This window comes from Lagenorhynchus albirostris, chromosome 15 (genome assembly GCF_949774975.1).
Source record: "Lagenorhynchus albirostris chromosome 15, mLagAlb1.1, whole genome shotgun sequence".
In the NCBI taxonomy this organism is placed as follows: domain Eukaryota; kingdom Metazoa; phylum Chordata; class Mammalia; order Artiodactyla; family Delphinidae; genus Lagenorhynchus; species Lagenorhynchus albirostris.
In genome coordinates this window covers 70,562,686-70,577,486 of record NC_083109.1, presented here as the reverse complement: position 1 = coordinate 70,577,486, position 14,801 = coordinate 70,562,686, and the positions used below count along the sequence as shown (strand labels likewise).

At 55.0% G+C, this 14,801-nt stretch overlaps 1 protein-coding gene across 4 annotated transcripts in view; it reads left to right on the top strand.

The window, feature by feature from the left end:
- Window positions 1–14,801, top strand: part of GTF3C1 (general transcription factor IIIC subunit 1) — a 72,396-nt gene that overhangs the window by 50,855 nt on the left and 6,740 nt on the right. For all 4 annotated transcript variants that reach the window (XM_060122385.1, XM_060122384.1, XM_060122383.1 and 1 more), the window contains 8 exons: window positions 966–1,108; window positions 3,211–3,292; window positions 5,380–5,492; window positions 7,174–7,236; window positions 8,121–8,214; window positions 11,705–11,877; window positions 13,006–13,293; window positions 13,976–14,235. In XM_060122385.1, coding sequence (XP_059978368.1) covers window positions 966–1,108; window positions 3,211–3,292; window positions 5,380–5,492; window positions 7,174–7,236; window positions 8,121–8,214; window positions 11,705–11,877; window positions 13,006–13,293; window positions 13,976–14,235 — 1,216 coding nt within the window. The remainder of the gene's footprint in view (window positions 1–965; window positions 1,109–3,210; window positions 3,293–5,379; window positions 5,493–7,173; window positions 7,237–8,120; window positions 8,215–11,704; window positions 11,878–13,005; window positions 13,294–13,975; window positions 14,236–14,801) is intronic.

Genomic DNA, 14,801 nt, shown 5'->3' with positions numbered 1-14,801 from the left:
CAGAGCGTGGGCTCTGCCAGTGTCCCGTCCAGGGCCCCTTCCAGGCAGTAATACCGCCAGGCAGAGTAGGTGAGGCGGCTTCATAGGAGCCCCGTTTGTGTTTCCTGTTCTCAGCCACACCAGCCAAGAGAAACCCACTGAGAGAGAGGTCTGACACCCTGCCTGCAAGCTCATTAAATCCCTTTTCTGTATTATTATTGCCCCAGATTTTCTTATCCCTCCACCCCTTCCTAAATCCCCACCCAATCCCTTCTGCCAGGAGGAACCCGAAGGCGTGTTGCTGTCCCTAATACCTGGCCTTGTCTCATCACAGCACTGACGGGAGAGGCCTCTCCCCCGCCACCCCACCCCCTGCCCTCCACGTAGCCAGGGGAGCCAGGAGAGCCTTGCACGGACCCTCCACTCATTCGCTTCAACTTACACCAGATTCCTGGGCCCACTCCTGCTGGGGCGCTAAAGAAAAGACCCTGTCCTCAAGCCCCTTCCTTACCTGGGCTGTGCCTTCCTGCGTGTGTTCACTGAGAGGGTCTCCTGAGTCTGTGACTCAGCACGTTCCGTTTCCACTAGTGTAACCACAGGCGCCGTACACAGAGCGTTCTTGAGTGTACACGATGGGTACTTAAACCTCTAAAACCGTCTAATGAAATGCATCTTCTATACTCCTGACCTCCTGTGGCTCATTGCCCTCCAGTCAGTATTACCCAAGCACCCTCCGAGCACCTCTACTAGTCACCAAAAGATACTCTTCCCACTGGACCTGGAGGATTTGTCTTATTCCTCTCTGCCCAGCACCCACTCGGGGCCAGGCACATGGTCAGTGCCCAGTAAATGCGTGAGGTGACAGTATTGAGTGTCCGCTGAGGAAAGAGGTTCCACAGGACGTATTCCCCCCTCCTTTACATTAGTGACCCATAATGTGGGCTCCGAGGATACTGAGTTTGTGTCTTGGCTTGTGTTTAATCCAGGTGAAGGGCCCGTTTGTCCCCTGGCAGGTCGTGCGGGACATTCTGCACTCAAGCTTGGAAGAGTCTTTGGATAAAACATCCCATTCGGTCGGACGAAGAGCTCGCTACATAGTCAAAAATCCACAGGCCTATCTGAACTATAAGTAAGCCTCCTTTGAACTTCCATGACTCCAAGACAGGGTATCCCAGTGCTTCTAGTTCACTCTTTACACTTCTTTCATCCCATTTGCTTAAGGGTCGGCGGTAAAATCCAGATAGATAAAGTCTGAGTCGTCCGGTAGCGCGTCAGTAGTCTGTTGGAGACTGTTAGTGAGATTGTTCTCGATTTGGGGGCTGGGTGTGATTCTGGGCACTTTCACATTCAAGGTGTTACTTACACTTTAGAACAGCTTGCGAAGCAGGTGCTCCTTTGTTACAGGTGAAGAAACAGGCTAGGTGACAGCGCTGAATGTCACCTCTTCCCCTCACCTGAGTAGCGTGTGGTGAAAGCAGAGGCCTCTGCCCGTTTCCACTAGGGTTTCGACACTCCAGAGCAGCTCTCGATGTCTCCGTGTTACTGGTCCATCAATGGCTCACTCCAGAAAGGAGCTAGACAGGAACGGGATCAATGGATCGAATGCACTCAGCCATTTCCTCAGCAGAGCTGGGCGTTCCCTAAAGACGTGAGGGGATGGCAGCTGGCCAGGAGCTGCAAAGCCTCCCCCATCGTCAGTTGCCAGGGAGGCTGCCCGCCGTCTGTTTCTCTCAGGGCCGCGGTGTAAGCCGTCCCCAGCCCCGTCAGCCTCCTGCAGCTCCCTCCCCCTGCCGGCGTGGGCTCGAGTGGGGAAGCCCAGCGGGTGGTGTGGGAAGGTACCCGAGTGTTGCAGCCAGCATGAGGGTGAGGCCGGGAAGCGGAGCTGCTTCCACCAGCTGATGTTCGGGCCATGGGTCAGTGGGAGAGCCTGGCTCCGGGTTGATTCCGAGCCGTGCGCTGCCTGCAGTCAGCCAGGTTGCAAGGAAAGCAGCCCAGCCCTGGACCGCAGAGAAGACTCAGCCCTCTGCCCAGGCTCCTCAGTCTCGGCGCTGCTGACATGTGGGGCGGCTCATTCTCTGTTGTGGGGTGTCCTGGGCACTGTGGGGTGTTTAGCAGCCACCCGCCCACCCCCACCCCCACCCCCACCCCCACCCCCCGCCAACTGTGACAATCAAAAATGTCTTCACACGCCCCCCCGGGGGAGCAGATCGCCCCGACAAGAACCACTGGGTTAGACACACCAAGGGGCCTTTCTGTGTGAAGCCACTTCCCCAGTGCATGGAAGACTCTTAGAATGTTCTGTCTGAAAGGGCTCTGATCACCTGGTCCAAAGTCCTCCTTTTTGCAGAGTGGAAACAGGCCCAGAGACAGCATGCAAGTTGGCTGGGGTGACAGTGAGCTGGCAGTGAAGTGAGATCTGGAAGTTGGGTTTCCTGGCCCCTGCCTGACGCTCTTCCTCTTGTCCTGCAGCAGCCGGGGAAGGGGGACATGAAGGGGGCTGCAGGGTGCGCAGGCCAGGTCTCCGTCCCCTGCAGCTCAGAGCCGTGGGACCTGGGACGGGGCATTTATCCCCTTAGAGGCTGTGAGCAGAACGATACCAATAGTAACCACACCTGTCCCACCTGCCCTGGCCCTTGGCTTCTGTGTGACCTCGGGGGCAGGGGTGGACCTTACGCCCCACTGAGCTGCGAAGTGGATGACAGTCTCTACCTTGCAGGCTGTTTATGAAGGAGCAGCTTCAGCTTTCAAAGTGCGCAGCTCCTAGAACCCAGCAAACGCTGGTTGTCTTTCCCTCCGTTTCCCTTTGGGCAGGTCAGGCTCTTTTGGTGCCTGGAGGTGTGAAGATGTGTGCAATGGACAGAGTGCTGGAGGAGGCCAGAGCTCTGAATACCAAACACCAGGGCCTGTTTTTAAATATAAGATCCTCTTTGACATAGGTCTCTCCTGTGGTCCTGGCCAAATCCCCGTGAGGGCAGGCGGGTGGGAGCTACTGTTCTCAGTTTGCACGTGGAGGACAGAAGCGCAGAGAAGTCGAGATGTGAAGCGTGAGCACAAACAGGCCGACCCCAAATCCTTCATTTTCAAAAGCTGTAATCACCCGGCAGGCACATAAGCAGATCATACTTCGTGTTTACCCAAGGCCAGAACTGTTAGGACAGAAATCTTCCAGTGGTTCTGAACGTGGGCATCGTTACATTGCCCAGACTTCACTGTGGCCTGCTCTCCCCACAGGGTTTGCCTCGCCGAGGTGTACCAGGATAAGGCGCTGGTGGGAGATTTCATGAATCGAAAATGCGACTACGGAGACCCAAAGGTGGGCCCCGCGCGGTGGTCGGGCTCAGCCTGCCCTGAAGGCAGGGATTTCTAGCTTCTAGTCTGGTCCTCTGGGTCCCACGGTGCCTCTGCCAGCCTTGCAAACATGGGCTTTCCCCCTGCTCATTTGGGAAATTGACTTGTCAGTTCTTTGGCTGTGGCCCTCACTTGATCTGGGTCCAGCATCAGTTTTAAAGATGATTAGAATTTGCCATGTCTCTTTGCAACGCTGCTGTGTCTTGGGTCTATTTTATTAAGAAAATAGGGTTGCTCTTCAGAAATTACAAACAGCTAGACTTCTGGAAAGCTCGTGGATAGGCCATGAGTTTTTGTTTTTTTTTTTTAATTGAAAATTTTATTTTTATTTTTGGCTGCGTTGGGTCTTTGTTGCCGTGCACAGGCTTTCTCTAGTTGCGGCGAGCGGGGGCTACTCTTCGTTGTGGTGTGCGGGCTTCTCATTGTGGTGGTTTCTCTTGTTGTGGAGCATGGGCTCTAGGCGCGCAGGCTTCAGTAGTTGTGGCACGCGGGCTCAGTCGTTGTGGCGCACGGGCTTAGTTGCTCCGCGGCATGTGGGATCTTCCCGGACCAGGGCTCGAACCCTTGTCCCCTGCATTGGCAGGCAGACTCTTAACCACTGTGCCACCAGGGAAGCCCGGCCATGAGTTTTCTTTCTGAGTTTTCTGTGGGTGGGGCCGGGACGGTGATTGACAAGGAAGGAAGCTGTCTTTCCAGACCCAGGCTTCTCTGCTCTGTGGCTCAGAGTCTGCTCACCCCTCACTCATTGAGCTAACACCGGACTCCGCTGCGTGCATGTCCGGCCTTGCGCCAGGCGAGACCAGCTGAAATGGAGCCACAGGGCAGTGGGACGGGCAGAGAAGTAAATGCGTACTGCAGAACAGTGCAGCCGCCCTGAGAGAGGAAAGCACAGGCCGCTGAGGTCTCAGAGGGAGAATTAGGAGTGCTTTTGATGCAGGTGATGGAAAAGAAAACATAACAAGGGCTTAAGGCTTTTTTTTCCCCATGTGCCAAGCAGCCTGGAAGTAGGCTATCCTATGCAGGTGCAGCAAAGCAGAGATGTCCTCAGGGTCCCAAGTTTATCCTGTCACTCCGTCCCCATCCCTGGTGGTCAGCTTTCCATCCTCATGCTGGTCACCTCATGGCTGCCAGGTAACTGCTGGAGCTCGGTCCTCACAACAGAATCCCAGGGCAAGAAGAAGTGGGGAGAGGGCCCTTGTACCAGGGAGGGGACAGCCTTTCCCAGAAGATCCGTCCTGACTCGCCTCGGGAAGCTGGGCAGGCTTCTCCCCACACCAAATTGGGGCTGGCTCCACTGCTAAGAGAGAACGGGATGAAGGAAGGAGGCGACCAACGGCATCTACTACAGAGGGCTTTTCAGATGTGTCAGCACTGAGCCCAGACTGCAGAGATGAGGGACCAGCCGAGGAAAGGCAGAGAAGGAAGGGGGGCGAGGTGCCCCACGGGAGGACGGCAGTGAGAGGCGTCAGGGAGGAGTGTGAACTTGTCCTGTAGCACCGGACACCGGGTGACAGGGTGACGGGGTCGGTTTGCCGGCCACACCATGGAGGATGATTTGGAGGTGTGAGCCTGGGGGTGGTGAGGCAGTGAGGGACCACGCTGTGATCCAGGTCTGCACTGGGATGGTCACAGGTTGGGTACAGAGGAGGAGGGGTCTGGTTTGGGGTTCAAGGTTGAGCGTGGCGGTGGAGGCCGACTTGCACAGGTGAGTCACAGAGGGACAGACCTGGGGGGAGGGAGGCGACAAGGGGACACAGGCCTGCTGATGGGAGGAGACTGCACAGGACACGTTCGGGGCTCCCATCCGGGGCTTGGGGGAGAGTGCTGGCGGCGCAGGTGTAAGGCTCTCCATCTCCCAGTGAAGTGGTGAGCACCTGTCGCCTTCCCGGGGGGCTGGGGAGGCAGGAGGGCACAGGAGACGGTGTTTCTGTCAGTGTCTCTGGGAGGTCGCTGCCGAGGGAGTTTGCTACAAGATTTTCCCTCAACGTGTCTTAGTGAAACCTCCATTCAGGGAGAAAAAGGGCTTAACATCTCATTCTCTCATGCTGAAAGGTTTGTGCCAGTGAGTTTAAAGAATTTGTGGAGAAGCTTAAAGAGAAGTTCAGTTCAGCCCTAAGGAATCCTAACCTTGAAATCCCAGACACACTCAAGGAGCTGTTTGCCAGGTAAGGTTCCCTTGAGAAGGTTCTGTGTGAACTTTGGGGCAAGAGGAAAAGTCACCGGCCAGGACCGCCACGGGTGTGTCCCCCACCAGCCGTTCCACTTGACCTTGCAGCGAACCCTGCACTACCCTTGACTCTGGATGCCCTCGTCTCCTCTCATGGGCGACTTGAAAATGGGAGGCACTGCCATCCCTCGCGCCCCACCAAGTACTCCCTTCCATTACAGGAAGGCCCTGCTCTGACTTAATTCTGGCTTGCTCAAGTATTTGAGTCCTTTTGCTATGATTGCTCATTTTAAGCACGAGGAAACTCTGAGGTGTACTTAACTTCCCCAGGTCACAGTGCTAGTGAGCCCCAGGCCAGGATTTGAGCTTAGGTAGGTCTGACCCCAGAGCCCCTGCTCTTTCCAGCTCAGCCACTGGGCATCTGGAAAAGAACATGCTTGGGTTTGAGCCCAGACCTGTGAAACTTGAAAATCTTGAGTGCTGTGAACCAGACCTATTTCCGCTGCTTAATCTAAACGTGAATCCCTTCTCTTCACCATCCTCATTAGGATAGTCACTCTCGCCACTGCATTTCCACATTTCTTCCTGTAGAGACAACGTCCATCCATCAGGTCCCACTGTGAACTGTGTGGTACCTTTTCAGTGAGCCGTCTGCGTTTCCGTTGGGGATCTCGTCCTTTCATTCACCCGACAAATAGTTGATGTCGTGCCCACCGTGTGCCAGGGCCAAGGAGCGAGTTGTAGTCGTTTACAGATCTTGCCTTTGCCACGAACTCTTCCCCAGAACCCACAAGTGGCATGGTTTCTCTTCAGTCTTGAAGGTGTTTCAAGTGGCCTGTTTACCTATGTATAATTTCTGTCCCCACATACTTTCAATAAATTTGTGGGGCAACTTTTAGTTATGAAAGGAGACGTTTAAGAGTTTTAAATAAGAGTTCATGACCCATCTAGAGGAAAGAAGAAAGTTCCAGCTGTAACAGTTTACCACTGAATTTGATCTTGAGCATTCGGGCAGGCAAAGCAAAAAAGAAGATGGTTCCAGATATTTTCTTGTTTGGCCCAAGTCAGGTCACGTTTTTCTGAAAAGGTGCTTTGTCTTGTTCCTAAATTTTAGGAAGCATTTACGATTGCAAAGATGAGTTTTGACTTTAGTTTTGTAGAAACCAAAGAAATGTCTCAAATAGGTGGCCATGTTGTTTTGTAGAGTTCTACGATTTACTTCTATATTTATTTGCTTGGTATGAACACAATAAAACAATATTACTTGGAGCTCAGAAAAGTAGACCGGGGGTTAACCTGTAATCCCATCACGTGATACAGCTATGCCCTGTGGGGCGTCTTCTCTCCACCTTCTTCCTTAATGCTTGTTCTTCATCATGGTGAACCCACAGCTGTCTGTCCTCCTCTGCTCCCTGTGAGTTCACGTCTCCTTGTTGCCTCAAAATGGTCAGTGAACGAACATTCCTCATTTCCTCAACCCTCATTCTTGCAACACGCTCAATTCGATGGGCAGAACGTGGTGTTTTCTCATTTTAATTTACATGTACATGTTTCAGTTTTAGGGACTTTACTGTTTTTTCCGCCACGTTAGCCAGTCAGTAGCCACCTCCCGCGAGCCTCCCCTTGGCTGTGGAAGGTCAGCTGGGCTCCATTCACAAGTTCTTCTGTTTCCTATGCAGATACCGAGTTTTGATGATTGGAGATGAAAAAGACCAAGTCAGGAAAGAGGATGAACTTCATAGGCAAGTACTGATGGACCCAGTGCCTTTTCCTAGGCTGCTCGACTGGGTTGTCTGCAGCCTAGCACAGGGTCATCTAGGGCCGAATCTAGCCTGGCGCCGGTTTCTGGAAATAAAGTGTCATTGGAACACAGCCACACCCATTGCACGTGTAGTCTGCACTGCTTTCACGCTCTCACGGCAGGGTCGAGTGGCTGCAACAGAGACCACTGGGCCCAAAGAGACTGAATTATTTATTATTAGGCCCTGTGCGGGGAGAGACCCCTCACCCCGCCTGTCACTGGCCCAGCCTGAGGACGGGTTGGGGAAGGGGTTTGAACTCCCAGCCCATGAACCTCCCAAGCAAAAACTCCCTTGGGACTTCCCTGGTGGTCCAGAGGTTAAGACTTCGCACCGCCACCGCCGGGGGGCGCCGGTTTGACCCCTGGTGGGGAAACTAAGATCTGACACGCTGCGCAGCGCGGCGAAAAGTAAAAAAAAAAAAGAAAGAAAGAAGCCTCAGCCTTTTCTTTCCGTCTTGGATAATCGGTATTCAATTTGATTTTTAGCTCTGTATTCAATGAAAAGCCTATTCTCGTGGGAGAAACAGTTGTTTAAAATTAGACAAAAAGAAAATCTAAGCACTAACCACACGTGTTACTTGTCATGAAAACCCGTTTCCAGGTTACGTCACCCCTTGCCCACCAGACTGAAACTTTTTCCCTGTGAAAATGGACCAATCAGTAAGGCATAAAAACCATCATTTCTTTTGTTTTGGTTTATGACTAGTTTGGACATTCGTATCACTTTTGTGAGATTCAAAACTTTTTTGAGACCGAACCTACCCAAGCTGAGCGGTGCCGTGCAGCCTGCGGGCTCACGTGGCCCCGTTGCCTCGTCTCTTTCAGCGTGGATGACATCCACTTCCTGGTGCTCCAGAACCTGATCCAGAGCACGCTGGCCCTCTCGGACAGCCAGATGGAGATCTACCAGTCATTCCAGGTGGGTGTCGGGGGCGCAACAGCGGCTTCACAGCAGTGCTCTGGAACTCGGGCCCTTCCCAGGCCGGGCCGCGTGAGGTTTCCACCCCTTCCCTTCACCGCAGGGCCTCAGAGGACTGATTGCCCCTGGGACTCTAGCCCTCACTCCGTTCATCTTTTTTTTTCTTTTTTTTTTTTGGCCGAACCGCGCTGCTTTGGGGATCTCAGTTCCCCAACCAGGGATTGAACCCAGGCCACAGCAGTGAGAGTACTGAGTCCTAACCCCCGGATCACCAGGGAACTCCCCTGTTCATCTCTGAAGTATGGGCACAGGATCTGGTGACCTCCAAAATCCCTCCCAGCGCTGAGGTTTTGAGTCTAATGTGGAAGGCAGAAAATTAGGCAGAAGAGGAAATGAACCTCTCAAAAGAGCTGAGAAAGTAATTGGACTACACGGCATATCTTTTCCAATTATAACGGACAATTGTCAACGTATTTTGATTGCTAGATATCGCCCAGTGGGAAAGCTGCCTTTCTGTAGGCGTTGAGTCATATATCTCCTGAAAACTTACTAGAACTGTAATGCTGCTTTATTGTGGCGGAATGAGGATGAAAGAGGAAGGCGTATCTCATTCAGCCCCGCACTAAGCGTGGGAAGTACTCTTTTACAAGTGTGAAAACTTGAGGTTCAGAGAATAAAAAGCCCATGCCCAAGATCCCAGAGCTCATCCGTCTAACCTGAGACTGTGTGGCTGCAAGCCCCTAGCGGAGGGGCCCACTCCCCGAGCCTGTGCTTCCCTTGTTTCTAATGATTGCAAACGTGTGTTCCAAGTAGAGCCTGTCTACTTTCGTATTTAGTCTCTAAACCCAAAACTCAGCTCTTCGAGCCAGTTTGGGACATGAGGGAGAAAAAAAATAAGAAAACGAAAGGCTGGTGTTATTCCTCATCCCACTGATCTGTCTAGACGGGTGCTGTCCCAAACTGCGGGGATGCTTCCGAGTCAACTGGAAAGCTCTCGTGGCACGTGGGCCCCAGGCCCCACCCCACAGTCTGCAGTCAGGAGTGGAGGGGGCAGGACGCTGACGAGCTCTCCTGCCCAGCCGGGGTTAGAGCTAGCAGGACCTCGGGGGTCGGTCCAACCCCCATCACACGAGAAAGCCCAGCCACCAAGTTATGGCAAGAGCCTGGTCCCTGTGTCCCAGCCAGGGCCGTGGCCTCACGTTTCCTTCCTCTAGCTCCATTTCCACTTTGGGTCTGAGCGGTAGGGATGGTGCCAAGGGGCTGTCACTCTCCCTGACCACCCAGGGTGTGGGAAGTCGCATGAGAGAGAGCACCTGAGCCCAAGGAGGACACAGGGCCCTTCTTCAGCGACCCCCTCCCCCTGGCAGCAGGGAGTGGGAGGTCATTAGGGATGAAGTCAGGGAATTCCCTGGTGGTCCAGTGGTTAGGAGTCCACGCTTTCACTACCAAGGTCCCGGGTTCCATCCCTGGTCAGGGAACTAAAATCTCACAAGCCACGTGGCGTGCCCACCCCCCCCACCCCCCCAAAAAAAAGAAAAGGGATGAGGTCAGAGGCCACCCGGGATCCTACCAGGCTCCCTGCAGCCCCGAGCTTCCGGGAAGTGTGCTGCAGGAAGGTGGACGTCACAGGCACCCCAGATGGCGGTAGTTCACTGTGTCTGTGACAGCCCAGCCTCTTGGGAGTCTTGACGGGCTGTGCCCCACTCCCCACTCACTGTGTGTGGTCTGTGCGCCCCTATTCCACGCCAGCGGCCGTCTGGGGAGTGTGCCCATCCTCGTCTTCACATGGAAGAGACCAGCAGAAGGTGCAGGTGTTTCACAGGAAGCTGGATTCAGCTTCCACTTCCGCTTGGGGGGAAGCAGTGATGACCTGACGGCTGCGTCCTGCTTCTTCCCTCCGCCCCGCTCAGTCTTTCCCCATCAGCCTGCTAGTCCGTGCACCAGGACAGACGTAGAGTTGGTACCTGGAGAAATCGAGGGCACTGTGCGCACCTCGGACTGACAGGACCCAGTATGTGCCCAGACCCCACTCTGTCTCCGGGAGAGCCACCCCCATGCTGCCCCAGCACCCCACCTGACCACCACTTGACTCCCAATCCCCTGGCCACTGGCTCGAGGATGAGACCTCGTCCTCTCCCTGGTCCCGCCCCTCCCAGCAGTGTGGCCTCGGAAGATCCCTGGAAGCCGGTGAGCCTCAGTCTCCTGTCACCCTCGGGTCCCGGGGTCAGTGCAGCAGAGAACTTGCTAAGCCAGGATTCTCAGACCATGCCTGCAGGTTTTCTTGGCCAGTGCTTTGAACTTTCCTGGAGGCTGGTGGGTACTCGACATTTGCTGTCAATTGACTGAACCAGCGCTGTTCGGAAAACTGGAGTGACGGGACTGCCGGTCCCGCAGTCCTCTGAGCTGCTGCCCCTCTGGGCGGGCTCCACATCTGCGAGCCAGGGAGCCATGGCGGCGTGGCCCACGGGGGGAGACTCAGCACCCAGGACCCAACACCGCCCTCCATTTTGCCCCATGCTGGGTGCCAGGTGCCTGCGGGGGCAGCAGTACGAGTCGAGTCTGTGTTCTTCTGGAAGAGAGTGACAGTGAATAAACAAATGAGATCGTTTCAGGTAGACACAGTTACTATGGAGTAAAGGAAACAGGTTCATGTAATTGAGTTGACTGCAGAGGAGCAGGACGGAGGAGCATTTGGCCTTTGAGGGAAAGTGTGTGAGCTGAGAGCTGAATGTTAGGAAGTCAGCCACGTAGAGACTGGGGGAGTGTGCTGTCCGAGAAATGGGAGTGGGAAGTGCAAAGGCCCCGAGGCGGCAGTGCCTTGGCTTGTTCAAGAAGCATAAGGAAGCCGGTGAGGCTGGGGGGTGGTAAGCAAGGGCTGCACTTACTGTAGGAGTCAAGGCCAGGGTGGTGGACCGGGTCCCACTCATGGGGGTCTTGTCAAGCCTAGTGAGGACTCAGAGTTCCCCCTGCAGACAGATGCCATCGGGGCTTCGAGGCAGGGAAGGAACGTGTGGTCCGATGTAGGCATCGAAGGGCTACTTTGGCTGCTGTGCAGAGTGGCCGGGCTGGGGGCAGGGGGCCACGGGGAGAAACGATGGTGGCATGGCCCAGATGGTGGCAGTGTAGATGGCACAGACCAGATGCCTCTGGGAACATATTTTGGGGGTGGAGCCCAGCAGACATGCTGATGGGTTAGGTCGTGGTAAGGGATACAGTGGTATCAGAGATGATTCTGCGTCAGCTCCCAGTGTCTTTGCAGCCAGAGAAATAGGCATCCGCCTTTCCCTGCAGTTGCCTGTTCTCTGTACTCTCTGAGGTGACGTGAAGGTGGGTGCAGGCCGACCGTCGGGATGCGGGCTTCCTCCGGGCTCTCCCCCACCGCCAACCGCTTCCTCCATCAATGATCAGCTGTGGCTTCTGTGCGTCCACATCTGGGTCTTGCCCCCGCCGGCTGGAGAGCCCTGTTCACGCACGGCCTTCTGTGTTACAGACGTTCCGCCTCTACCGGGAGTACAAGGACCACATCCTGGTGAAGGCCTTCGTGGAGTACCAGAAGAGGAGCTTGGTCAACCGGCGCCGGGTCAACCACACGCTGGGCCCCAAGAAAAACCGCGCTCTGCCCTTCGCGCCCATGTCCTACCAGTTGTCCCAGACCTACCACAGGTGAGCACAGGGAGGGCGGGGCCTGTCTGCGGAGAGGAGCACAGGTGAGCGGAAGTGACGGGCGTCCCTCTTCATCAGAGAGCAGGGCAGCCTGGGCCTCACGAGACATAGCCTCTGGGACCAAGTTTCTCATCAATGTCTGTCCCACCTTCTATGGGAATAAGGTTAATGCTTGCCGTATTTTGTGTTGGGGTATTTTACCAATTTTGTAGGTAGTTTCCCTTTTTCCCATCAAATTGGGGAGTTTCTAATAATTAGACCAGCTAAAAGTGCACCCTCCCGGTTGGGCATAACCTCGGTCCTAATCTTCACGGCTCCGAGCTGTACCAGGCCGCCTGCCTTGCAGGCTCACACACTTCATTTGGAAGCCATCATGTACTTTTTGGGTTTTTTTAAGTTGCTCTTTTTATATATATAAAAATTTATTTATTTATTTTGGGCTGCGTTGGGTCTTTGTTGCTGCGTGTGGGCTTCTCATTGCGGTGGCTTCTCTTTTTGGGGAGCACGGGCTCTAGGCACTGAGCTTCAGTAGCTGTGGCACACGGGCTCAGTAGTTGTGGCTTGCGGGCTCTAGAGCGCAGGGTTGGTAGTTGTGGCACACGGGCTTAGTTGCTCCTTGGCATGTGGGAGCTTCCTGGACCAGGGCTCGAACCCGTGTCCCCTGCATTGGCAGGCGGATTCTTAACCACTGCGCCACCAGGGAAACCCCATCATGTACTTTTTAGACCCAGTTTGCGGCATGTCAGCAAGAGGTTGTTACAGGGTCTGGACAGAGGGAAGGGCTTGACTGCAGGCTCCGAGTGGAGACTGTGAGATCGAACACACGCATGTCCCCTCCCCTCTGTAGGGGTTCAGGGCTTGCCTTGTGTAAAGATGATTACAAAAAACACATTCGTCTTCCCCAATTTGGTACCGCGAGGCCTAGGGTGTTGGGTTAGATGAAAAGGTGCAGCATCTTCATCTGAGATGGAAAACAGGGCTTCCAGGGAGAAGCCGGTGTGTTTAGTGTTGACGGTGAGGTCTGAAGTGCCCTCAGCCCGTCCTCACCAAGGCCTCCAGCAGCCCGTCCGCACCAAGGCCTCCAGCACCCTGTCCTCAGAAAGGCCCTTCCCTTCTCTTTCTGCGTAGGATTTTCACGTGGCGATTTCCGAGTACCATCTGCACAGAATCATTCCAGTTCTTCGACAGAATCCGGGCTGCCGGCAAGTTGGACCAGCCTGATAATTTTTCCTTCAAAGACCAGGATAATAACGACTCCACGAGCGACCTGGTGGCATTTTCTTTGGACGGCCCTGGAGGACACTGTGTGGCCGTCCTGACCCTTTTCTCTTTGGGCCTCGTTTCCATGGACGTCAGGATCCCAGAGCAGATCGTTGTGGTGGACAGTTCAATGGTGGAGAACGAGGTCATTAAGAGGTAAGAGCCAGGGCAGCCGCTGGGCTGCTGGTCTGAGCACCGTCGGGGGCTTTGGGCACCATCACTTCCTCTCAGGCTGTGGCATCTGCAGTTTTATCTCCTCCGTCATCTGGTTTTTATTCTCAGCGAACACGTGCTGCGTTTCCCTTGGCATTGTGTGGGTAATGGCAGTGCCTTCCGGGAGCTCCCGGGTCGGGGCCTCATGGATCTGTGAACCAGGGATTCCAGTACGGTGTCCAGTGCAGCACCTTCTGCTGGTGCCTCTGGGTGCCGGGGGAGCCAGAGGAGGGGGTGACTGGGCCACACCAAAGAGAAGGACCCAGGACAGTGTGGCACGGAGGGTGGGGTAGGCAGAGCAGGGGGGTCGTTAAAGGTTCCTTGAGGCTGTAACAGCTGAATTGGGACTTAATGGAAAAGCAGGCATTTTTGGACAGAGACTAGGAAGGGCTTCCAGGCCGAAGGGACAGCCCTTGCAGAGACATAGGTATAGGGACGTGGGGTGGGGGGCGGGTATGGAAGGTGGACGAGGGAGATGAATCTGGAGCGCAGTCTGTGCTGACCTGACCTCACAGCCGGATGCCAGGGCTGTGTCTGTGGTCGGAGCGCCGCTCTCTGAGGGGGCGGCCAGACCAGCAGAAGGCTTGGCTGGGCTCCGTCGTCCAGGTCCGCTTTCTGCTCCTAGCCTGGGAAAGGACGGCGCCTTGGAAGAGGACGAGGATGAAGAGGAAGACCTGGACGAAGGCTCAGGGGCCAAGCGCCGGAGCATCGAGGTGAAAGCCCGCCAGGCCTCCCACACCAACTACCTGCTGATGAAGGGCTGCTGCGCCCCCGGCATCGTCAGCAACCGCAACCTCAACCCCAGCGACAGCATCGTGGTGAACTCCTGCCGGGTCAAGCTCCGGCTGCGCTGCACCCCGAAGCCCACCGGGCTCGGAGCCGCTGGTGAGTGCCCCCCCAGCTGCCCCGCGGCCCAGACCTGGGGCTCAGGGCCAGGCTCCCAAGGCCACGTGCCGCAACCACCACTGACTGAGCCAAAGCGGAAAGCAAAGGAAAAGCCCTGCTGTCCGCAGCAGCCGGCGCAGAGGGCGCGCGTCCTGAGTGGCCCGCTCGGGGAGCCCGGGCTGTGCCCGCCGTGCGGGTAGCGCTCACCACGGTCTCTTTGCCTGAGTGTCGTCTTTTGACCTCTTGCTGTGAAAGACGAGTATTCTGCTTATATTCGTTATCTCATCTCCTTTACTTCCAACTTTTACACTTTTCTGAGTTCTTTCTGTTGATTGCCTTTGAGACGATAATGACTTGCTTAAACCTCCATTCCCTGTACCCTTAATTTCTGGCAGTCTCTCCTCCCTCCACGTAAAACGAGAATATTAGGGCCTCGTCCCTGCACTTCTCTTCCCCTTTCCTACCCCTTTCCTGCTCTGTCTGACTTGCCTTTATTTTCACGTGTTGAGGTGTTTACCTTCACAACCACAGTCAGTATTCTGTGCTGTGTCAGGAGCTTGGCCCAG